The following is a 23,531-nucleotide window of genomic DNA, read 5'->3' as shown; positions in this document are numbered from 1 at the left end:
GAGATCACAGCCGCATTGGCCAAGGAACTATCAATATGTTACATTGTTAGAATGGCTTACAGTAACAGCTTATTTATTTTAATTGATACATATTTGACGATGTCAAAAAAAAAAAAAAAAACCCGGTGTAATCATCATATTCTTATAATAACAGTTGATGGAGGGTATTTGTTGTAAGAACAGAGTATTTTTTGAACGCATTGCTTTGTCCCTGTTTCCTGCCCACGGTCTACTGGTCGTTGATTTTTCGGGGGTTCTTCGTGTGCCTCCGTAACCCCAAAATTTCCATATGCCAAATTTATTTGTGGCCCAGTTTTTCGTGTTGCCATTAGATGGCAATGTTGTGGAAGAAAAATACGACCAGTCCTCTCTCAATTGTCGTCCGTGTCCGGAACCTTTGAATGTTGATTGTTTGTCCGGTCAGTTATCAAGAATGTACCGACTAGGCGGTTGTTGTAGCAACCATCTTTACTGTTAATAATATCAGCGTGAAAGTCGTGTGTTTTTAGTTAGTGAAACCCCATGGTTGAAGGAGCGACATGTTAACTAAAAGCAATTCATCTAGGTTTAGCTCACGTTTTACTTCGCGCAACGTTGTTTGTGTTCGTTTTAAATAAAGTTAACTAAATTATGGTACTGTAGCTAAAATGCTAATTTAGAAAAGACCGGAATTTGACACTGGGATAGCTGCAAGACACAACTGCAGTAAATAATATAAGAATACTTGTTGCTTGTTCCGCACTCGTTGCGTATTGTATTTTAGTTCACACATCGTCTGCCTCAAAGTTAATAGGTGCAACCTTATCATGTCGGCTGTCAGCAGTCTCGTCCCTGCACGGTTTCTTACCATCATAGCTCACCTTGTAATCGTTATCACTATCTTTTGGTCGAGGGTAAGTAAAGAGGACAGCGGGTCATGTGCGTTTTAAGGATTATTGTGATCTTATGTCTTGACAAATTGTCACTCGTCTTCTGTTTCTGCTGCTGAACTGTTTATACCGGTTGTTTTACAGGAAAACAACGTAAAGGCGTGTTTGCCTTTGGATTTCACTCAAGAGCAATATGACTATGAGGACAGACAGTAAGAAAACGTTTGAGAAATATTAGTCAAAGTATGTGAAAAAATACTCTCTAATACGTGTCTATTTGTTTCAGGTTGGTGGTGGCATTGGCGGTCACACTTGGTCTGTTTGCTATAGAGCTGGCTGGGTTCCTCTCAGGAGTGTCCATGTTCAATTGCAGCCAAGGTCTCTTGTGTATCCTTCACAGTGACATACTGGGTTCATCGTTTATGATAGCTGATATATGATAATGATATTATTGATATATGTGCAGATGAACAGAAACTAATATCCATCAACAGGGCAGCTCAAGTAAATATATTTTGTCTAAAATTATATCCAATCAAGTGCCTTGGCAGGTAAATTGTCATAGCAAAGGTCACATAAGTGCAATGTCCCTTGTTCAATTCCAGGTGGGGATCTTTGTTGCTTGTTGTACACCTCTATTTCCTGTTGTTACATGTATGACTTTTCACTATCATGTGTGCAAAGAATACAAAAAAATCATAATTACACAGTTTTACTAGATGATGATATGGGTCTCCAGTGCAGAAATCTTCCTCCTGGACTGAGAATGTAAGGTGGAAATTAATTTTGACCTAGAAGTGATGTCAGCTTCAACATGAAATTAGGGTCAAATTAAATATCTCTTCTGAAGCCCTCTAAATGTTAAAAGTACAAAGGCAGATAAAAGAGATAAATGATATTAAAAAATGAGTCTAGTCATTGGTTACAATTCCATGACTCCAACCTCTGTATATTCGCCTCTTCGTCTACAATAGCAACAGGAGTCCATGCCAGTGCCTCAGTGGCTCTGCTTTTCTTTCTATTTGAGCAGTGGGAGTGTGACATCTACTGGTGGATCCTTGCCATTTGCAGGTTAGTGTGTGTCAACTTAATATTGTGTGTTTATTTTTCCCAAAATGTTTTTTCCCTGACAGATATTTTAACCAGCACTGGCTGTCCACTGCAGCGCATCCGTCTCCTTGTCTTTCTTTGTGTTTGAGAAGTGGGAATGCTGGACGTATTGGGTTATTTTTGCAGTCTGCAGGTTGGTGTGCGTGTGAAGGTTTGTGTGTGTGTGTAGTTGCATTAGTAAAGAGAGCAAAGTCAGAGAGTCGTAAGTACAAACAATTAAGTATCAGTAAGTATTGAGTATGAAGGCACGTGCAGGTATGTAATGTGGATGTGTCCTTAATGTTTTCCCTACATTTCTGTCCCTGTCTGTCTCCCTTTAGTGTGCTACCTGCTTTTGTGGAGATTCTCCTGTTTATAGCTGTGTTTGGCCTGAAGAAGAAGCCATTATGAAAGACAGTCCTGATGTGAAGTGGTACCAAATAGTGAGGATATGGACATCTATCTCAATGCATCAACAGCAAAGCCAGCAATCATCAAGGGAATATACAAGCCACTCTCTGTCTGTAATGTTTGTTTTTTTAATATTTTTCTATATTTTGAATAAAATGGATGAAAAAGTAATTGTGTTATTATGTTTATTCTTAACGTGTCCAAGGGGTTATCCTTGGAAGGACATGTCAAGAGATGACAACTTTTTTTGTTGTTGTGAGTAATCATTGATGTGGTTTTAAGTTCTTTGTCTGTTTATCAGATTTCTTCTGAAAATCTTAGAATGCTACTATAATCCCAAATACATTTTGTACAAATTCTGTCTTAAACTATTTATGGTTGTCTTTTCTGTTTGCTCTGAACCCTTTTGGCACACTGGTCTATTTTTGTCTCCAAGACACACCTTTTTCACAGTGTGCACACACACTGTCTCCTTCACCCAGATTACAGACCCTTACCACAACCATGGTCTTAATCCAGTGTCCATTCAAGCATGTGAATCGTGGGTTAATACAGTGTACAGAGAGGCATGGGCAAGTATAATAAGCCATGATTAATACATTTATAAATTAATAAAATATTAATAAATAACATAAATGAGGCAATTATAAATGGAAAATTATAGAAATAAAATATACAAAGACATACAAAAACAACAGAGGAAAAGAACAAATATCACATTATCTTTTCTTTGTTTTTACATGTTTAAGTTATTTACAGAATAGAAATACTGTATGAAGAAAGTCTCCCTTCGTCATGTGTTATATGCCATCGATTGGAAATATTATTGTGAAATATGATTTTGAGTATCTTCTTATGTGAAGCGAGTGACATGAGGTGAGGAGACGACCTTAATTTATAAAGTCAAAGAACATATCATTGTACGTAAATCACTGAAAAGAAACTTCTACTGATGATGCACAGGAGTCCTTTGACTCCGCCCACTGGTCCCACCTGTTATTTGGACCGGGTGGATAGGTTTTCAGTTCCTAGAGCCTGGACTTTTCGTTGGCTCAACGAAAGTAAACCCAATTCTCTGCTGTTTCATTTCAAGGAGTGTAATTTAACATTGAATAATGGGTATGTATTGCACGATCAATTTGTCGGTCAATTAATCTTACAGAGCACGTTAGTATTTACATAGATATTTAAATTGTTAGCGTCCAGTTCTGCGGACAAGCTAACGTTCAGACGTATGCTACGCTAGGTGACTGAGTGATAGCAGCAGAAATGTTCACTCCAAGTAACTTGTTTTAAACAACATCAAGATCCATTTCTGGGTTTTTCTGTGTATGTGGAGCGTTGTATTCACTGGGGCTTGTTTTTGCGAACGGGGGTTGTTTAGCATGAAGCTAATAGCTATGTGTCGGAAACGATTGTGTGCGAACACTGACGTGGCGTTACGTTTGGAAAGAGTTAGGTCAGCAGCTCACTTTAAATCAGTTGATATTTAATTTTTGATCTATGAATCTATGATATAGGCCCAAACTGACAGTTGAAACAACTACACCTGCTCTCATAATCCCCAAACTAATCTGTCCAACCAACGCTTGTTCTTATTAGGGACGAGAGGCGAGATAAATGTGATGTTTATCTAGTCCAGGTTTTGTTTTTGAATCTCCATATCAGTTTAGTTCCAGATTCAGTATCATGTAACAATAAACTAGCCAAAACGTCCTCCGTCATGGAGATCACTTTTTGTTGAAACTGTGTTAGAGAGGTGCTGATTCACCTGCATGATCATTTTGGAGGGTGTAGTCTGTTGCGTTGTTGAACTGCATTTCGTAATATTGACAGATGTTTCACATCATTCAAATCAATAAGTGTAGGCTGAACTGCTGACACGCCTCTTTGTGTAATGCTATTTCAGCTCAACAGCACCACAAACTACATCCTCCAAAATCGTCATACAGTTGAATCATCAACTCTTTAACACAATTTCAACAAAAACCAAACGATGAAACCTTCATTAAGGGAGGACTGTTGTATGAGACTGCATTAGTTTTAGCTAGGGGTTCCTAATAAGCTGACAAATGAGTGTAAGTTAACAAGTCTGAGACTTTCCTGATGATACTGTATCTCTGGCCTTTTTGCAGCGGTGAACACAGGCACCTCACTAGTGCTGTCCAGTCTGCTGTCAGTGCTGGTGTTTGCTGGGATGCAGATGTTCAGTAAACAGCTGGGATCTACTGAGTGGCTCACCATCCTGGGAGGTTTCCTGGGTTCAGTCCTCTTCATCTGCTCCCTCACTGTATCCTTTTGGTGGCATTCAGGATCGAAGTGCTTTAACCCATGATACAAGATTCTGGTTTAGTAATTATTTCATGCTTTGTTTAACATACGCTGTTTTTTATTAAACATCTCATATTTTCTTTGTCCTTTTGTTGACTAAAACTCAAGAACAGTGTAGCATTATTGAGTCAATCTGTAACATAGATAGAAATACCATCATGTAGTATCCTGCCTTAACGTTTCTCACAGGCATTTAATAATCTGGAAAACCTGATTTTCGGGAAGGGATTCCAAGCTAAAATATTCCCAGAGAGTAAGTGCTGACAGCCCTAAGGCTTATTGAAACATCGCCATCATAGAAGTTAACCATTTTAATACACATTTGGTCTGTGATTTTAATATACCATCTTACAAACAGTATGTAAACTTTATCTGTTAAAAGCCCACAGTATAAGTCCTGTGGTGCATCGTTCAGGTTCTGCTCCTCACTTGCTTTATTCATTCTCTCATCTTCCAGTTCTGCTGTGCCTGTTCCTGTCACTGTTTGCCTCTGGGCTGGTGCATCGTGTCTGTGTCACCACATGGTAAGCAACAGTTGGTCAGCTTCTTACTACACAGTTAAAACTAATCTCTTTTTTTTTTTTTTTTTTTTCCTCAATTGTATTCCTTTTGCTTTGTCTCTCTTTTTGTCCAGCCTCATCTTCTCCCTCTTCGCCTTGTACTACATCAACAAAGTATCTGCCGCCCTCTACCAAGCAGCTGTTCCAGCAGTTACACCAGCCAAGGCTGCCAGCAAGGGCAAGAGGAAGAACTGATGAATCTGTTGGATCGCACTTGAATCCAGCGAACCAGTCAATATTACCCAGGTGCTGACGGCCATTGCGACACAGCAGTTGCATATTTTGTCACAGTAATTTGTTAAATCCATGACCCGTGGCGTATCTCCAGAGACTTTTTTTTCTTTTTTTAAAATTTGATTTGGGAATGTTACTTAGAAAGTATTGATCATTTGAGTGATTACAGGCTTGGAACCATTATAATGTCATAATTATTTTTTTTACAGTGATCTGAAATTTGAATCATGGAGAAATGTTCTTGGTATACTGTATGTAAGGCCATGAAAATAGCAAAACAGCTATTTACATTCCATTGACAACCTTCTCCTCAGCACTGTTTTTACGCTGGTTGCAAAGAGATTCATCATGTTGTTTGTATATTCCTCAGCACTTCAGGTTGCTTTTTTTTGTTTAATTCATTTTGTAATTAAACTCTGTAAAAGACTTTGAATCTCTTGTTTTTTCTGTCAAACCATATTCAGTTTGCAAATGTCAGTTAATTTGATTAACTGACATCAGCAAGAAGTTTGGACAACTGTTTAGGAAAAGATGAGATAGGGAGAAACCACGACTTGCTTGGATCCGTCTCTCCCACAAACTGTGGTCAAAATGCCTCTGAGAAATTAACTCAGCCAAAGCTGCTTCATGGTCCTGGGCCATGATGACAAAGGACAGGCACAACTCTTATTTTGATTATAGATGTCAAATATATCCTGAGATGTGTAATTGTGATGCACAGAGCAAATGTTCTACTCTTAAAAAGATCATTTTACAAAGAGAATTTTGACAGGTGTTGTTTAGAGATGATATGTCCCTGGGGTGAGCATTTAACACTCAAGACCATCTCTGCAGATGAAGTTACCTGAAGGTAATGCCACTCTGCTTCAGAGGGAGGATGATGGTTGTTTTGTTTATTCCTCTCCTGTGATTGTGATGATCTTTGAGGTGGTAAAATGTAGGTAGATACATAGGCCTGTGTCAAAAACTCTGTTATGTTTAACAGAATAATGGTTGGATGTATTTACTGTGTTGTTTTTATGTACATTTCAAAGGGGCACTGGCAGCCTAAAAATTGGAGCAAAGGGCTTGACCACGATTCACACACTTCAAACAATGGTTTAAAAAAAAAAAAAAAAAAATCAAGGGAAATTAAATCATCGAGGTGCTTTGAGCAAGGTTTGAACTCCCAGCTGTTCCAATGGAGCTGCTTAATGCTGTTGTTCTGGGCGGCTTCCAGGTGTGACTGTGTCAGTATGAATAGGGCGTTCCTGTCAAAGACAATGAAACTTCCTTAGCTAAATAAAGGCTGTGAAGAAGATATTAAACATGCCATAAGGCTTGTCCATACTCAGCATGTCCCACAATCCTGCAAGATGATGTGTGCGTTATTTGACTGCTTGGTGACATTTTGCAGTGCTGTTGGTGTGTCTTAATGCCAGCACTCTATGGGAGCTGGTGCTGGACATCTCTGATTCAGAAGTGACATCATTTTAAAATTCATGATTAAAAGTCTAAGAACAACGATTGTGGTGTTGATACAACGCTTTCCACATTTGACAGTTATGGATCCATCTCTGTATCTGTTGCGGGGACAGTGAAAGCACGGCGAGGGATAATATTTGCACATGGCTTTTTCATCACGTTATTTGCTCTCTCTCTCTCTCTCTCTCTCTCTCTCTCTCTCTCTCTCCCTCTGTATCCCTCCCATCATATTGGGCGTTGCCAGCTGACTATAAATTCTTGAATAAACTGTGTGTGAGCCCCTGCTCACTTCGTTGAACCTCAAGCCACAGTTTCTGTCTCTGCGTGTCCTGGTAAGTTCATTCTATTTATTTTAATACTTGCTTCTCTGTTTTTAGTTTTTGTTTTTTGGTCGTTGTCTCGTGTTCTTTTCAAAGTTGCCTGAGTTCATTCAGAAAACGGACTATTTCTTATGACTAAATACTTTAAATCTCAGTTGCCACATGTAGCCCGACGCTTGCAGTCTAAAATGCTTTTCAATGCTTTTTTTCGCAGTTAAAAGTCAGTAAAACATCGACATGTTTTCTTGGGTGGGCTTGGACGTTGTAGGCGCATTACGCAAAGGCGTTCCTCCTCTGACAAGTAGCGGCTGGCCCTCTGTTAGTCTTCCCTTAAGTTATTTCACTGTTCTTTGTCTTGAATTTCCGTAGACCCTGCCTCTTTTCTTTTCTTTTTTTTTTTTTTACTGAAACTCAACCAAATAAAGGGTGAAGTGAACGGAGAGGCAGAGACAGAGGAAGAAGCTGAGTGGGATGTTACAGATAAGGACTTCAGTTTGTGTGCCAGAAGAGGATATGTAATACACAAAGAATTTGCTTTGAGTGCCAGTAAATGCAACACTGACATCCTCACTTAACAATGTGTTAGTTTTGGCTGAAACACTGAAACCTACTGCTTGACTGCAGCCTTACCATTTTGCAAAAATGAATGTGGCAATACCACAATGTTAGTCATCCATGAAAAGTTAGTATTATACATTTTGCAGAAGTAAAAGTTCAAAAGTAATAGAAAGTTCTACTTTCCCAGTTGATTCATATTCTAAAAGGCTGTTTTAATATTGTAAGCGGTCCAGGTGAGGATAGAGGTCTAAACCTATTTTTAAAATCGCTTGGTAGTTGAAGCAGAGCTTCACCCTTTATGCTCATATGTACTTAAAATGTTATTCTGCAATGTAACTTACAACAGCTGTCAGGTAGTGTAGTGAGGTAAAAGTATATTTCTCATGAAATTTATTCTATTTTATATATATTATATATATACTCATCTTTTCTCCTTTCAGCACCCATTTCTGGAGCCATGACTGAGTTGGAGAAAAACATGGAGGCCCTGATTTTGATTTTCCACCGCTATGCCGATGAGGACGGCGATGGCAGGACCTTAAGCAAGAAAGAACTGAAAAAACTTGTTCAGACTGAGTTACCCTCCTTCCTGAAAGTAAGGATCTTCTGTCCTCTTTCAAATCTGACCTCTATAATCAGTTCCCATCAATGTACCCACGTAACCTGTTGCTCTGACTTTAACTTTGCACCCTCTCTCATCAACTCTCTTTCAGGCACAGAAAAACCCAAATGTCGTGGACCGTATCATGAAAGATTTGGACCAAAACAAAGATGACAAGTTGGACTTTGAAGAATTCATGTCCCTCATTGTCGGCCTCTCAATGGCCTGTGAGAAGATTTATGGGCTCCATGAAAAAAAGGGCAAGAAGTAATGGGCAATTAATACAGGGAATCATGATGTTGTGTTTTGTTTGTTTGTTTGTTTGTTTTTAGGGAAACAGAATATTGTAGCACAAATGTGCCAGATTTACAAGTAAAACTCCCCTCGACAAGATTTAACCGTGTGTTTCTCTGATTTCTCTTTTAGCATATTTTGTACAAAATGCTTTTTTAAATTCTGCTTCTTGATGGAGCCGTCCTCTGGTTGCATTAAATGCTGCTATAGTTTTGTGCCATTTCATGAACACCTGGAACCATTTTAGTCAAGAACAGATCTGCCAATGTCAGAAAAATACCTCAGAATATACTGAGAATATTGATGAGTTCACATCTGATACACATCATTTCACTCATAAATCCTCCTTGATCATTCAGCTAAGGCAGCAATTTTTTATACAGTATGTAAATGCTTCAATATGGGAATGTGCTGGTATCAGATAGGTGTGTTCCAAGGCCTGAATGAGGGTGCTTGCCTCTATGCCATGAGCTTAGAGGGTTAGAGTTGTGCCCACCAAGCAAGATTATAAGTGCTCAGAAAAGTTTGTATGGTTGAAAGGTATACGTTTTTTGGAGGTGGTGGTGTCTCTCTCGTGGCCCTCCTCCAGTTTAGATGCCAAACTGTGCATTCCCCTGGGATTTCAGCTCACATGCACATTCCTCTGCTATCTCACACATGTGGCACTGGCAGGCTTTATCCTGAGTTTGAACTTACCTAAAGGGACTTAACTCTAAATGCACGTGGAAATCCACAGATGTAAGTGGGGAGAAAGTACTCAACATAGAATAACTGAATTGAGATTCGTGCAGCCAAAAGATGTGGTACACTGCTGTGGTTAATGCAACAGACCAACTTTCAGAAGAAGAACACTTTCATAAGGCCTGTATACCCGCATGTATACAAGGGAGTCATTTACAAACAAATAGTGGCTGTTTTTTTGTTTTTTTCAATAGTGTTGTCAGTCTTTTCTGCTTGATTCTTGGGATAGTTGGCACTCATCAGCAGGTCGTACAAATCTTGCTGTGAAAGGAAACCACATGGGATGAAGAAATACAGCAAGGATCCATGCCTAGCCTATAGTGCTGTAAAAGTCCATAAAATCAATAGACAGTCGATCTGGCCAGTAGGCTACAGGTGTGTTAAGTAGATGCTTTTCACAGCAGATATTGTGATATGTCATAGTAGAATAAGTCTACAGGTTCTATTCAAGTGTTCCAGTAAGACATGGCAGTGTGGCAGTGAGTCAGCATCTACAATACCAGGAACTGAACCTGTCCTCCCATGAAAAAGATCACTGTCAGGCTTACAATACAGACTGTGTGCTGGTGCTTCATAGCAACTAAATCAATAACTAAGGAGTTTGTGTCAGATAACAGAATAAGAGACATGATACAGAGCCCAGCAGCACCCAGCATCATTCAGATGGGCAAGTCAGGGCAAGTACAGATCATCCACAGTGTCAACTGGGTCCCTGGACCCTCAACCTCTTGGGGGCCAAACACCCACCAACTATGGCCTCATTCTTGTTTTTGTTTTGTATTTTTTTTTTTTTTTTTTTTTTTTTATTAAATCATATAAATGAATTGAGTTTGTGTATGTTGAAATACAAACCAATGAATGCAGAGTTACTGAATTTGTAAACGCTGGCTGTGTCTGTAACTCTATGGTCTGTACCCTGATGATGACGAGTGAGGTCAGAGGAACCTGTAATTCAAAACCTTGGATTGTGAGTGTGAGTAGAGCGGATTGGGGGGCCTCCAAGATTTTGTGCCCAGGGGCCTCTGCTTTCTTAATCCAGGCCTGGGTGAGGGAGTTAAATTGCCAGTGCCAACAGAACATTGCTGGCACTTACATATGAATAGTCTTGTTATTTAATATGGGGCAAACAACGAATGCGATTCAGCCACAAGCGTGAAGCTGAAACACGTTCCTTGTATGCCCTATATTAAATAACAAAACTATTCAAGTGTGAGTGCTGCCATCTCCTTTACCTTGTTGACTCAGCGAAGACCATGAACCCGATACAGTTTCCTACTCAGGACCAGATGGAGTTGTGCGCACTGCCGCTGTTTTTCTCTTTGCCAACAGAACATTGTCTACTTGACATATAAGAGAAACCACCAAGGACTTTCCCTGTTACACCAACTCACGCTTAAGCCTAAGTAGAATAGTGTTAAATTTTAAATTTGAATAGCAACATTAAACCATTTCTGTGCTCTGCATTGCTTATGTTCTGTTGAGCAGTGTTTGGTTTTTTTCTGTTTGCTTTTGTATGATTAGTGTTTGATATGTGTGTTCTGCATGCTGATTTTGACGCTTCATACTGTCTCATGTCTGTATTTCTTAACCTGCTACTTCATTACTTTTATGACATCTTACCAAAGGACTGTAGTTGAATTAACGGGTGAAAACTGATCCTTATGAATAAAGAAATTAAATTTAAACAATATAATTTGAAACCATTTGGAAATCTGATTCTGTACTGTCTTCAACAAAAAACTTCACTTTGTCATTGTTTCTTTATAACAAGATATAACAAGAACCACAAGATGGCAGACATACTCAGTTCTAATCATTTTTCACCAAATAAAAGTGAGAGGTTTTTTGGTCATTGCTTGGTCAACATGTCAGTCTATAGCAAGCGCTGAAGTTTGTGATAAAATTAGTGAATTGGTCCTTTAAGCAGGATGTTGTGTATTTTCTCAAATTCACCACTAGATGTCCTGAAACTCCTAAAAGCCATTTCCACAGTCTGGCTGTTCTGTCAGCATCTCCATCCGCCTCTCTCTTACTTCAAAACCCCTGAGTGAGGAAACACACTGTTCTATAATAGTAAATGTTGCAGGGGTTATTCAGGGTGTTGGGCCAGATTTTAGAATACAAAAAGAGCCTCTACGCTAATTCAGCTGTATAGAAGTGATGCTGAATACTGTTGTTGGACAGAGCAATCAGTCACATTTGAAACTGAGCCGTTTCTAATTTAGTATTTTACTGAATTTGAATGTTTATTTTCTGAGCTGCCCTTTTCTCCAACTACCTTGTAATACTTGTAGGTAAAATTACATACAAAATATACATTGCACAAACATTTGGAATACCTGTCACCTCCCTTTACATTGTTTTGTTACTACAACCATGTAGAAATACCTGCACCTCACACCCCTAGTTTTCATAAAAATAAATCCTTCTGTACCTCCCTCTGTTATCTTTATAAATTTATATCTAAAAACCTGTCCTTAAAACTCTTACACCGGGTGGTTGATGAATATTGACAAGGGAGTTCAAAACTATTTCTATTTAATAAATAACCTTTCTCATTACAGTGTGCATGTTCATGGTGCAGACTTATCACTGCAGAGGTACATAACCTCTCCAGCAGTGAAAGTGTAACTCATACCCCAACCAGCACAGTGTAGAAAGATGAACTTTTTTTTGTAATTAACACCACATGATCCTCCGTCTCATTTTCTTTCCCTCCCCTGCGAGGAGAATCTGATAGTATTCAATAAGTGAAAGTAATATGGTCTCAGTAAAGAGAGGTTGGCCCTGAACCATTTGAACTGACCTATAAAAGAGACTTGGCAGGGGGCAAGAGAGGGGAGGAGAAGAGAAAATGCCACCTTTCCTGCTGCCTTGGAACAGAGAAATGGAAAATAGAGACCGAGTTACATAACAGTAGAGCAGGATGAATGGGAGCGGCTCGGGTCAGAATCAGACATGTTCAAACACACAGTCCGGACGCTTACACTGGTTCAGCAGACTTTTAACTGCTGCTGATTTTATTCAGTATTCAGTTTGTTTCCTTTGCGAGACTTGATGATGGCAGAAGTACATTGAACTATTCAGCAGTCGCAGGTCAATCTAAGTTACAAACAATCACTCAAAAGTGTATTTTACATGATTCCAATAGTACAAAGAAATATAATACAATAAAAACTTGATTTCTGGGTTTATTTCTAAACCTTTCAAACACTAGGATTGTCAAACTAAGTAGTAACAGTGTGGTGATGGTAGTTATACTGTAGCTTTACCTATTGTTTTGATATAGTCCCCATCACTGACTAAATTTACAAAACTTCTAAAACCTTGTGAACAGGAAATTAACTGTAGCCCTATTTATATGGAACATAAGCAAAACTGTAGTGCAAGCAGGAGGGATCAGACATGCGTAGAGACACAGATTACATACACAAACCCATGGCTGTGACTGTAACTTTCCATTTACTCTGGCAGCTTTTCAGCCTAGAAGGCCGGACTGAGCAGCTCCTCAATAAAAAAAAATTCCCCCGCCTTACTCCATCTGCAACAGAATAGTTCATGCAGTGTTGCACGTGCACACACACACACACACACACACACACACACACACACACACACACACACACACACACCTTCATGTAAGGAGTGTCAACAACTGCAACTATTTTCTCTCTAAAGCAATAAAAAATAAACAGTTTTTACAGTGTTGTATGATACAACTGTGAGACAGGAAAAACAACATTGGGTAGAGTGGGGCGCATTACCCAGGCATGAATCACTGCTGGTGAGTGTTTGTGTGTGTGTGTGTGTGTGTGTGTGTGTGTGTGTGTGTGTGTGTGTGTGAGAGAGAGAGAGAGAGACAGTATGTGCCTCCTCTTTAAGAGGAGGCTTTCCCCTCAGTCTGACAACAGTCTCATCTGGGACCAAGCTGGTGACACGGACGTGATCTCTCTTCATTTCTCTTCTGGGTGAACGTGAACTCTGAGGTGAGTACTGAGGGAAAGCAAGATGTGGAGTTAGGAAGTTCTGTGGCAGGAAGGAAAGTAGGAAAGTAGCTTTTAATCCAGGTACTGTGAAGTGTGTGACAGTTGATGCAATTCAGCAGATTGTTGTCTGTAAACTGACAACATTGTTAATGAGCTAAAACTTCAGAGTATTTCATGGCATTTACTAAACTTATTCTGTGCTATACTGCAGAATAGGAAGCTCTGAACATTTGATTTTGATCCTGTGACTTTTACATCCTGTGATTATGCCTACAAACATTTGTCTACAATATGTGTCTGACTCTTATCTAGAGATTTCATAAGGCCTGACAACAGTGTCTGCAGAAATGTTTCTCCTATGTCTCTGTTTCTTCATTAATAAAATCATTAACAATCTTTGTTTCCATTTTCAGCTATGGCTCGTCTGGATCAGGTCATTACAAACATTGTAGATGTATTTCTGGAGTATGCTGATGATGATGGCAAGAAACGACAGCTTAACAAAGAGGAGTTAAAGAAGGTGTTCGAGCAAGAAATACAAAGCCCTGAGTTAAAGGTAAGCGCTGGAACACACACATCTTTTCCTATTTCTTATTCAGCATCCATATGTGCATGTCATACTCCTCAACTGTATGAATGTATATTCCAGGGTAAAATCAATGCAAATGACATTGAGGAAGCTATGGAGACGATGGATAAAAACCATGATGGTGAGGTCAACTTCCGAGAGTTTTGCCGGTGTGTGTGTGACCTGGCCAAATGCTACTACCACAAGAAGACGGGCAAGGGAGGCAAGAAATCCAAGGGCAAAGAACAAGAAGAGGAACAATAGGACTTAAGATTCAAGCTCTTAAAATGTTTGTGGGACCATAATATATTAAAAAAAATATGCTATACATATGGCATACACACAACATAGATGTAATATATCACACTGCCTAGAACCCTGAAAACAGTTGGTATCAAGCCATTTGCACACGTTTCTTGTGTCTTAAACTTGCATGCAAAATGTGATATTCATTGTTTTTGTCTCTCCATAACCTGTTTTCAAAGAAGTTTCCGTTCAATACCTGAAGTGAAAATAAATAAAAAACTAGAACATTTGATTTGTTGAGGGCTTCCTTTGCTGTTTATATTCAATCGCTATGTCTTGTTGCTATATATCTGGTGTCATTGCTGCGGAAGGAAACAAGCACAAACTCATCAAACATTCAACAGACATCACTCACTATGTTCTCCAGTGCCCACGTCACTGTCAGTGCTTCATGAAAGGAAACGTCTGGTCTATAACTTTCCGGTCCTGCTGACTGAATTCTCCACAGGTTAAACTTTTGACCAATAGCTTTTTTCATACCATAAAAGTCATCACAACTCCGTGTCCCTCTGTATTCTACTATCTCTCCATTTATTTATGTGAAACCAACTGAAAATTAGAGGTAAACGCCTTTCAACTGGATTTTCATTCACTCCACTCAAACTGTTAACTCACTCACATTCCAGCCTGTCTAGAAACAAACGCATATTTGTAAGCCTTGCTCCAGCCTCCCTGAAAGGGGTTAGCGATTGGTTGCCTGTCTGCTGGCTGAAATGTGCTGTTGCGGACGGTAATATCAACAAATGAGACAGAGTGAGAAAACGAGTAGTTATAGTCAGGACAGGGTGTGCCAGTTTACTCTTAATCCTATTGAAGACCTAAAGGGCCAACAGCCTATAGCAGTACAGGTAACACCAGGATTTAAGCTTTAAGATTTAACTTGCAGGACCTGTACGACCTGCTCCTGTTTGTAGTGTAACTTGTGCATATATATCAAATTGTTTGAGACTGCATGGCTGACAACAAAGTGTTAACTCCCGCATGTTAATTCATTTCTGATTTAATTTCTGGATGTTTCTTTTTATGTTTGTAATCATGGCAAATTAAATCAAAATGTCTTACATCTAATTTGTCATCCTACACAATCCAGAGGTAGTGTATACGTCCACTAACAATATACTCTAAACCTGTGTCCAAAAGTTTGTGTTCAGAAGCTTTAAATTGTCACACACTGTCATGTAGCAGTGGAGAACTTCCGTGATTCAGTGCTGTTCGGTTTTTCTGGACTTTAATCGTTTTCATTTTGTGCCCTCACCACTTCCTGAATTCCACCCATTGCTTGTCTGTAGCTGCCATGTTGACTGTGAGCAGATCCAACTGTATAAGTGCACTCTCCCCACTGTCTGCCAGGTGGAGCTACTGTATCAAAATGCTGCCTTTCCTCAATAGAAGTGAGTATCTGCCAGCATACTATTGACCATGCAAGCAAGTCATGTTCTCATATGCATCTTCAATGAGTTCCTATGAACTAAAACATCTTCCAGACACAGATTAATTAACATATTTTTGTGCAAATCTAATTTGGTTTACACAAACCCTAAATACTCTATAAATTGTGTAAGAATAAAAATGCATAATCCTTCTCATAGGGTTTTTCCAGGGTTACATATACAGATGTATAATGAGTCCAAAAAACCAAAAAGAGAGGACAAAAATAAATGAAGTGTATGTTTAAAGTAAAGAGTAAACAGTATATATCTACCTCATCTAACCAAAGTATTCTTAATGTAAGTTTAATTTCACCATTAAACAAGAAAAATAGATGAAAAGTTATTCATGATGGGAAATAATGTTCATGATTAGTCAAATTTATGTGATAAAAAGTCAAACTTGAACTTAGATAAAACAGAAGGGAAGAAAGAGAGCAACTAAAGACTTAAACCTCAGCTTAATTACAATGGACTCATTGAGGCTTGAGAATTTCATCATTTGTTTTAGACAAGATAAAAGAGAGGACAAAAAGTTGGGTTCATTTAATCCCTTCCTTTTGATTTGGAGACATGACTGAATGATTTACATATCTATCACCAATATCTGACTGGACACAGCTCACAGGCCCTCACCTGGTTCACCTCCATTTTTCAGTTTGAACTGTTTATCAGCTTCATAATGACGGTTTTCTCAAACAAATACATGCAAATACAGATACAAAGAAGCGGATGAAAAAAAAAATATAAAAGGCAAATATAAACTGCCATGCAGTGAACTTGGTGGTAGATATATAAAAAGTTCAGTCATCATGTCTGTAAATCAACTGTTTGTCCTCTCTTTTATCTCCTCTAAAACAAATTATGAAATTCTCAACCCCTCCGCTAGCCCTTTGTAATTAAGCTGTGGTGTAAGTCTGCCACACCCTCTCTCTGTCTTCCATTCTAAGGTTCTCATAAGTTTAAACAGTACATAAAATGTATGAGTTTTCCTTACAGGATGCACACAACACACAGCTGGGAATAAAAAAAAGAACAAAAGAAGTGGAAAAGTAGCTTATTTACTGTGCAAAGCATCTATGTGACATGTTTATGACATATTCTAGCTCAGCACAAAGACTAAAAGCAGGGGAAAGACAGCAAATAAGATTCAAAAATTATGTATGTAAACTTAACACAAAGGTACAAAGTAAAACCATCTTCTTTTCCTCTTCAAACTGAAAGAGTCTCTTTTGAAACATGATGAGATTCTTAAGCCTCAAATACACAGGGGATCTACAGCATAATAGTTATTACAAACAAAACACAGACGGCACACCCATAACGAAGAGGACTACACATGAGAGTCAGAAGTGACCATAATAGCAGAGAGATTTTATGTTCTCCACGCTCAAATTAATAGAGTCTGTGATAGAATCACTTGGATTCGCTTTTCACAGCTGATCCCTTCAAAAGTTTCAATAGTGGAGCCATTGTAACTTGGAGGAGTGTCTTTGAGTGTGTCCAAGTGAGAAACGGAGTATGTTCGATTCAAACAGTGCGCATGTCCTCATGTACATATGAGCTGTTCTTAAAAATGATTTTAAGTAACATTTTGCATGAATTCAAGTGGATTCATCCGCTCCACAAAGTGTTAACTCACTCACAGTCTAGTCTATTGAGATAAGAAATGAATATCATGCGTATGACAAAGAAGGGAGACAAGTCAGGTTAAAGCGCTAATAATATTGTGTTTTATTAGAAATAACCACAAATATTTACAAAGAATAAACAGGGGATGCATCATTACGCAGCAGTAGTGGGTGGAACGTATGGATGAATGAGGAATGTGTGTATGTGTCCTGTCTGTCAAGATGGGACAGGTTAGATCACGAAGGGCTGATCCCATGAAATGAGCTCCACAGTCAGATCTGTTTGTGCAAGTTTATATGTACAATTAGTATTGCATAAGTAAGAGCAGCTATTAGCCTAGAGCAGCACAAATAATGGCATTTGAGCTGTTTAGCCTGTAAATTATATTGAATTCATTACTGGTTTGACATTTATGTGTACCAGTTTGCTCACAGTTTCTGGCTGGCCAACCTGAATATATATATATGTTTGTGTTTAGAGACTATGAATAATCACACTGGGAACACTGGGAGAAATGTGATTGTTACTATAATTTCTTTCTGGGAAATATCTTTCAGACTTTCTCGCTCTCACCACTTCCGAAATCACAGTCAAAGCCAAGGCTCATCGATGGGGTTAAAACGCTGACTGTGTGCGCCATTCACCTTTCCTGCCCAAAGTGAATATCTGACATGAACCCTCTTCCAGACTCAAAACATTTAACATATTTTATGTAAACTTATTATGTCAAATTAAGTTAATAAGTGCTCTGCAAGGGACCCAAATTACTAGCTCCAGAGGTAAAATTATACTAAGAGTAAGCATAAATTAACTCTAATGTCTATTCTATTCCACAAAGACATATAATTAATCCTGAAGACTACAGGAGACTGCACATAAGTAAATGAAGCAAATGCATGTTTTAGTAAAGTGCTTCCTGTTTTTGTTCTGCTGGAACATGCCATGGAGCTATGTCTCTACTGAAGACATGAATGAAAATGATGTTGATCCTCTCCTCTAACTATTGATAAGACTCCACCCAAAGTCTTTATTTGGAGAGTAAAGTTATACTTTGGCTGAAAAACGTTTGAAATTTCTCAGAGAACAGATAAAGATACAGCTTGTGTTATTCAGCTGAGCTACTCTTCGTGTCAGAAGTCCCTACCAGAGGGATCACCTGACCAGGCCTGTGGCAGAGAGAGGGAAACACCCTAGATGTAATCACTTCCTCCTTTACAAACTAAAAATGACAAAAACGGTTGGAAAAGAAAAAGGGACATGATTTGAGACATAGCATAATTACATCAACTACTGTGTATTAGTTATCATTCTTTCCCCATGTGAGTAATTCCATAAATTTGGTGCCATAAATGGTGATAAGATAAAATACAAAATGCTTCACTCACAAACATGAATTTATCTCTATAGGACGGTCAGAAAGAGTCAAACAACACCAACACCAACCAACACAGTTTAATGCACTTCCTTGTGAGATTTTGGGATATTTGATCAAGATGATTTCATGAGATTTGAAATATTTGATCAAGGTGACTGTGCTTGTAGAAGTGATTCATCATCATAGATCCAAGCTCTTAAAAGACTCAACAAAAACACAACAGCCACAGCTGGAACAGAGCCTGGCAGCAGGGGTTACCTTTTATGAATGATTCTTCTGTTGAATCTGGACTTCTTACCGTGGTATATGGAGTTCATGAATATGCAAGGAGAAAATGACTGTTCCTGCACATGTAAAAATAAGGATATTATTTAATAGTAAGTCCAATCACCTACAGTTTGTTTGTGTTACAAGAGCATATTGCCAGTAACTGATTTAGCACACGCAATATTAATGCAAACTGACAAAACAATGTGTTTGAAACCAGAGACCAGAGAGAAGAGAAAGAAAGAGAGAAATGAGAGAGTCATACCCTGAGCAAACATGGATTCCATTGTGTTGGACTCTGAAGGTCTCATATTTCCTGGCACCCTTTAGTAACTCTTTGTAAACCAAGCTGCCTGGTAGCAGCAGCATTATTTGAGCAGGAAACCTCAGTTGCCAAAAGAACTAGTTTTGATCTGGTGTTCCTTCCCAGGAAAACATTCAGCCAAACCATCATAAACTGTAATGAACTCAACTGGATAATAACACACTGCGCAAGTGGAGCTGCTTATGGCTACAGGCCTTTTTTTGATCAAGCTACATTAATCGATTGCATGTGTGATACAGATACAGATATCACAGGGGAGGTGACTGATGTGTTCATATTAGGTGTACGTTACATAACTTGTACATTTCAGAGCACTGAAGAGTGAAACTGAAAACGATTGGGGACGAATGAGGACAAGACAGCAAGAAAAATAAATACAGAAATTAGAGTCTTTCTTTCTATCTTTTGTTCTGTCTTGATTTATACGGCAGCTGAAATCAGTGCTTCATAATTTAATTTAGCTACTTCCTCCATGAAATCCTCCTCTCAGGGTAAACAAACCCATATTTGCACACACACACACATGCAACCACTGAGTTGTAGTGGAAAGTTTTTTTGGTATCGTTACCAACAGAGAGGCAGAGAACTCACAGTACACAACAGCTGCCTGTTTTGCCAAAAACAAAGAGCCCTGCCCTAACAGCAGCACTAGTGTGTTACACTGCATTGTTTAGATTGCCCACAAAAAGTAGAATTTAGAAAGATTTGCTAGTATAGATACCATACTTTTGCTCAGGTTACTAGAGTTCTGCATTTTTCACTTCTGATCCTAATGACTGAATGTCTGTACCAACTTTTGTGGCATTCCATCCAGTAGATGTGTTTATGTTGTTAGTTTTCAGTCTGGAGCGACTGCCTGAAAAACATCAAATCAGTATGTTCTTTACACAAGTGAAGGCGGATAATTTGAGACAGTAATCCCGGTGCATTCCAGCTAATTGTTTCCGCTGATTTTACCGAAAATGGCGCAGTAGAAAAACTTGTCCTGCGTTTGGTGTCAGGACTGTTTGCTATTCAAAGCTTAATTAATGGTACAGCTAGGACACAGTTTGGTTGAGGATCATTCCCAAAGTAGGTTTCGTAGATGTTTGAGACTTTATTCTGCCCTTCTAATTACTTGGATAATCCTCAAGGACTTTACCACAAGCAGCTGTGTTTCACCATAGCATCTCATTCTATGGTACAGTCCCTTGTGTGTTTGAATCTCAGAGGTAATCTGCGCTATGAAACTATGACAACATTTTTATTTCTGATGTGCTGAGCAGATAACTCTCATGTGATGTGTGTGTGTGTGTGTGTGTGTGTGTGTGTGGGTTGTTTTTTTTTTTTACCAGCAAACATTCTCTGCCAGTGAATCAGTGTCTCCAGACCCTGCCTCCTCTTCTTACTTCATGTACTGGCATCTCTGTCTCTAACCAAAGTCAGCCCCTCATTCTGATCAGACATTTTGTAGTTGAAGTAACATGTATACTTGTAGCAAACTGTGGCATTTATGTATGAATACCTAAACATACAGAAGGGTCCTGCAGGGAGGTCTTTCAGAGACAGAACCCCGGTAATTAAGTGACATTTCAGTGAACAATAAACCAGATTAATACAATTGCAAATTGCTTTATGAACTATGACTTAAACTTAAACAGTAAATACTTAACACCTGGCCTGATATACAACCAAAGAAAAACAAGAAGAATTTTCACACTTGTGAAACCATTCTTTAGCCCCTGTGTCCTCTAACATTAGTGCTTTGATGATAAAACTCCAAAGGTGTTGCTATATCAAGTTAATGTATATTCTGTTGAGTAGTTTAATTTAATGCAGTGCATCCTTACTTTAGGCTGATTGTGTGTTTTGGTGTGAAATTGTTATCTGCGAATTAAATAGTAACTATTATGAGCTTTGAGATAAAGTGTGAACAAGCCATATTTCCCACCAAAATAATAAGGTCCATAAAGAGTACCCTATAAGCACTCTTATGTGACATGAAAAGCGAGAAAGAGTAGCAGCATTGACAATTAGGAAGTTTTCCTGTAGAGCAGAAAGAAAAATTTGTGAGAAAAAAAGAGAGAAAGATGGGTGGAGGCTTGGGAAGAGGGTGTGTCGAACTCTCTTTAAAAGGATTGTGTCTATGCTCTTCTCCCAATCCCTCACTACCAACCTCTCGATCCACACAAGTCTTCATACAAATTTGGTAAGTGGAAATATGTTTTAAAATGGTTCTTTAAAATACATTATTATTACTTTTAGACAAACCATTTTTGCATTTGATTTATCTAAATAAATGATACGTAATATGCAGCATTATGTGGCATGAGATGCATGAATGATCTTCTGGGTGTGGTTTGTGTGTTATGTGGAATGATGGGTCTGAGCAGGATAACAATAATGCAATACAGTATGGCACCCTATGAATGTATAGATATTATTATTACAGTTACTATAGTGAAATTAGTGGGAATTAAGTAAACTGAGGCTACCTAGGTTTCCATTAAACAATATATAAAACGATTGAAAAGTTGTTTAAAAACATCTATGGATGTGCAGAAAAGTTGGAAAATAAAACAGGAACTGAATATCAGTGTGTGAGGACAGATTTTGACTGTGCCGAGCCAGAGCCATTGAGAGGAAATGACCAGTGACGTGGGTGGATAAGCACACTATGCTGAAAGGAAATTCTTAAATTGTTTTATGAAAACATCAAACTTGCTTGTCACACGAAACTACCAATTTTTTCCCTGTTTCACCATCCATAATTAATGATGTGTCCAGTTTAAAACCAGTGGTGACTCCCAAGAGACAGAGAAAAGTTGGCATAAGAAAGAACAGAGTGAAACTTAGACAATAGAAAAATTATTGTTTTAGTCTGCACGGAATCTCTTTCATGAGACATGAAGCGGAGAGTTGGGCAGAAACATCCCTGACTGCATTCTAACAAACTGTTCAACCACGTCAGGTCTTTTAATTCAGCATTTCAAAGTGGTGAAGCCCAATCCATGTTTGAATGTAGGACGAAGCATTAACACATTACCACAACCATGTACAATGAAAACCCAAACAAATAAATAAATAAATCAACAATGGGATACACTGTCAGTATTTAACAGTATTTTCTCGTTTCAGTCACCATGTCAGGACTTGTGCAGGCAATGGCAATACTCATGGATACTTTTCAAAAATACTCTGGAAAAGAAGGAGACAAAGACACTTTGACCAAGGCAGAACTCACTGAACTGCTCCATAAGGAGCTTCCTGGAGTAGGAGTAAGTAGAAAAGATGAAGTGTCATTGTTACACACAGCTGTGAATGTCTCTTTGCCATATTGCTGAAGTTTTACTATTTCCTTACATCTTTCTTTCATTAGGACTCAAACAAAGCTGGAGTGGACAAGTTCTTCAGCATGCTGGATAACGACAAGGATGGTGTTGTTGATTTCAAGGAGTACGTCACTTTTGTAACGGCTCTCACCGTGCTCTGCAATCAGAAATAAATACTTTGGCCTCATTGTTTCATAACCTTCTTGCCTTATTTGATTTGTACTAAATGAAAAAGCTGAGTACTCCAACTTGCACCAGTATTACAGTCACATCTATAAAATATGTCATTATCATATGTTCTGAGCAAAGGTTGGTTAAACAAACACATTGATAAGGTTATTACATACAGTATGCTCCAGGGAATTGAAATGTGCTGACTTTGAGTGTATATCACTGATTGTGAATGTCATAAGTGATGAATAAAGAAACAAAATAAATGATGTCAAATTTTAAAGGTGTTATTTTGTGTGTGCTTCTAAATAAACCACAAAGCTGTGCAAACTCAGGAGCCTGGCAATCTGCACTGCACACATACGAGGCAGAATTACCATTAATCATCTTTGAACTGCCTTTTGATATAATACTAACGGAAGTGTCAGTCTCTTAGCTCATCATTAGAGGGAACAATCCCATAGTTAAACATTCACAATTATGACACTGTTTGGATGTTTTACACATTGAACAGGAAACAAGACTTAAGGAAAAGCAAACAGCTTTATACCTGCATGTGGAGTTTAAAACTAGAGCGACCTATTTGAAGTAAGTAAGTAATAAAATATGTCTCCAAACCCCATGAGCAGCTTATTTTATCTTCAGAAAATAACAAAATATCCTCAGTTTATCTTTACACACATGTTCTTGT

At 38.5% G+C, this 23,531-nt stretch overlaps 4 protein-coding genes across 5 annotated transcripts; all 4 read left to right on the top strand.

The window, feature by feature from the left end:
- The first annotated feature begins 440 nt into the window (after positions 1–440).
- Positions 441–2,715, top strand: tmem107l (transmembrane protein 107 like). Of its 2 annotated transcripts, none has more exons than XM_056381683.1 (5): positions 441–893; positions 1,014–1,081; positions 1,156–1,256; positions 2,016–2,112; positions 2,300–2,715. In XM_056381683.1, exons 1-5 carry the CDS (start codon positions 807–809, stop codon positions 2,367–2,369), a joined length of 423 nt encoding a protein of 140 aa, XP_056237658.1. In that variant the 5' UTR covers positions 441–806; the 3' UTR covers positions 2,370–2,715. The 2 variants fall into 2 exon arrangements, with proteins under 2 accessions (XP_056237658.1, XP_056237657.1); XM_056381682.1 differs by lacking the exon at positions 2,016–2,112 and adding an exon at positions 1,844–1,940 and having other exon boundaries at positions 447–893; positions 2,300–2,712.
- A 622-nt stretch (positions 2,716–3,337) lies between these two features.
- On the top strand, positions 3,338–5,921 carry krtcap2 (keratinocyte associated protein 2). Its single transcript, XM_056380586.1, has 5 exons — positions 3,338–3,488; positions 4,505–4,659; positions 4,890–4,953; positions 5,158–5,224; positions 5,335–5,921. The coding sequence occupies exons 1-5, from the start codon at positions 3,485–3,487 to the stop codon at positions 5,453–5,455; spliced, it is 411 nt and encodes a 136-aa protein (XP_056236561.1). The 5' UTR covers positions 3,338–3,484; the 3' UTR covers positions 5,456–5,921.
- A 1,238-nt stretch (positions 5,922–7,159) lies between these two features.
- On the top strand, positions 7,160–23,123 carry LOC130172095 (trichohyalin-like protein 1). Its single transcript, XM_056380523.1, has 8 exons — positions 7,160–7,290; positions 8,277–8,431; positions 8,550–8,697; positions 13,872–14,014; positions 14,108–14,249; positions 21,469–21,546; positions 22,476–22,615; positions 22,717–23,123. The coding sequence occupies exons 2-8, from the start codon at positions 8,294–8,296 to the stop codon at positions 22,840–22,842; spliced, it is 915 nt and encodes a 304-aa protein (XP_056236498.1). The 5' UTR covers positions 7,160–7,290; positions 8,277–8,293; the 3' UTR covers positions 22,843–23,123.
- Positions 13,313–14,564, top strand: LOC130172139 (protein S100-A6-like). Its single transcript, XM_056380588.1, has 3 exons — positions 13,313–13,458; positions 13,872–14,014; positions 14,108–14,564. Exons 2-3 carry the CDS (start codon positions 13,874–13,876, stop codon positions 14,288–14,290), a joined length of 324 nt encoding a protein of 107 aa, XP_056236563.1. The 5' UTR covers positions 13,313–13,458; positions 13,872–13,873; the 3' UTR covers positions 14,291–14,564.
- Positions 23,124–23,531: the final 408 nt, after the last annotated feature.

The sequence above is a fragment of the Seriola aureovittata genome, chromosome 7, assembly GCF_021018895.1.
Source record: "Seriola aureovittata isolate HTS-2021-v1 ecotype China chromosome 7, ASM2101889v1, whole genome shotgun sequence".
Taxonomy (NCBI): domain Eukaryota; kingdom Metazoa; phylum Chordata; class Actinopteri; order Carangiformes; family Carangidae; genus Seriola; species Seriola aureovittata.
Note: the sequence above shows the minus strand (reverse complement) of the source record. Positions and strands in the feature narration are given on the sequence as shown.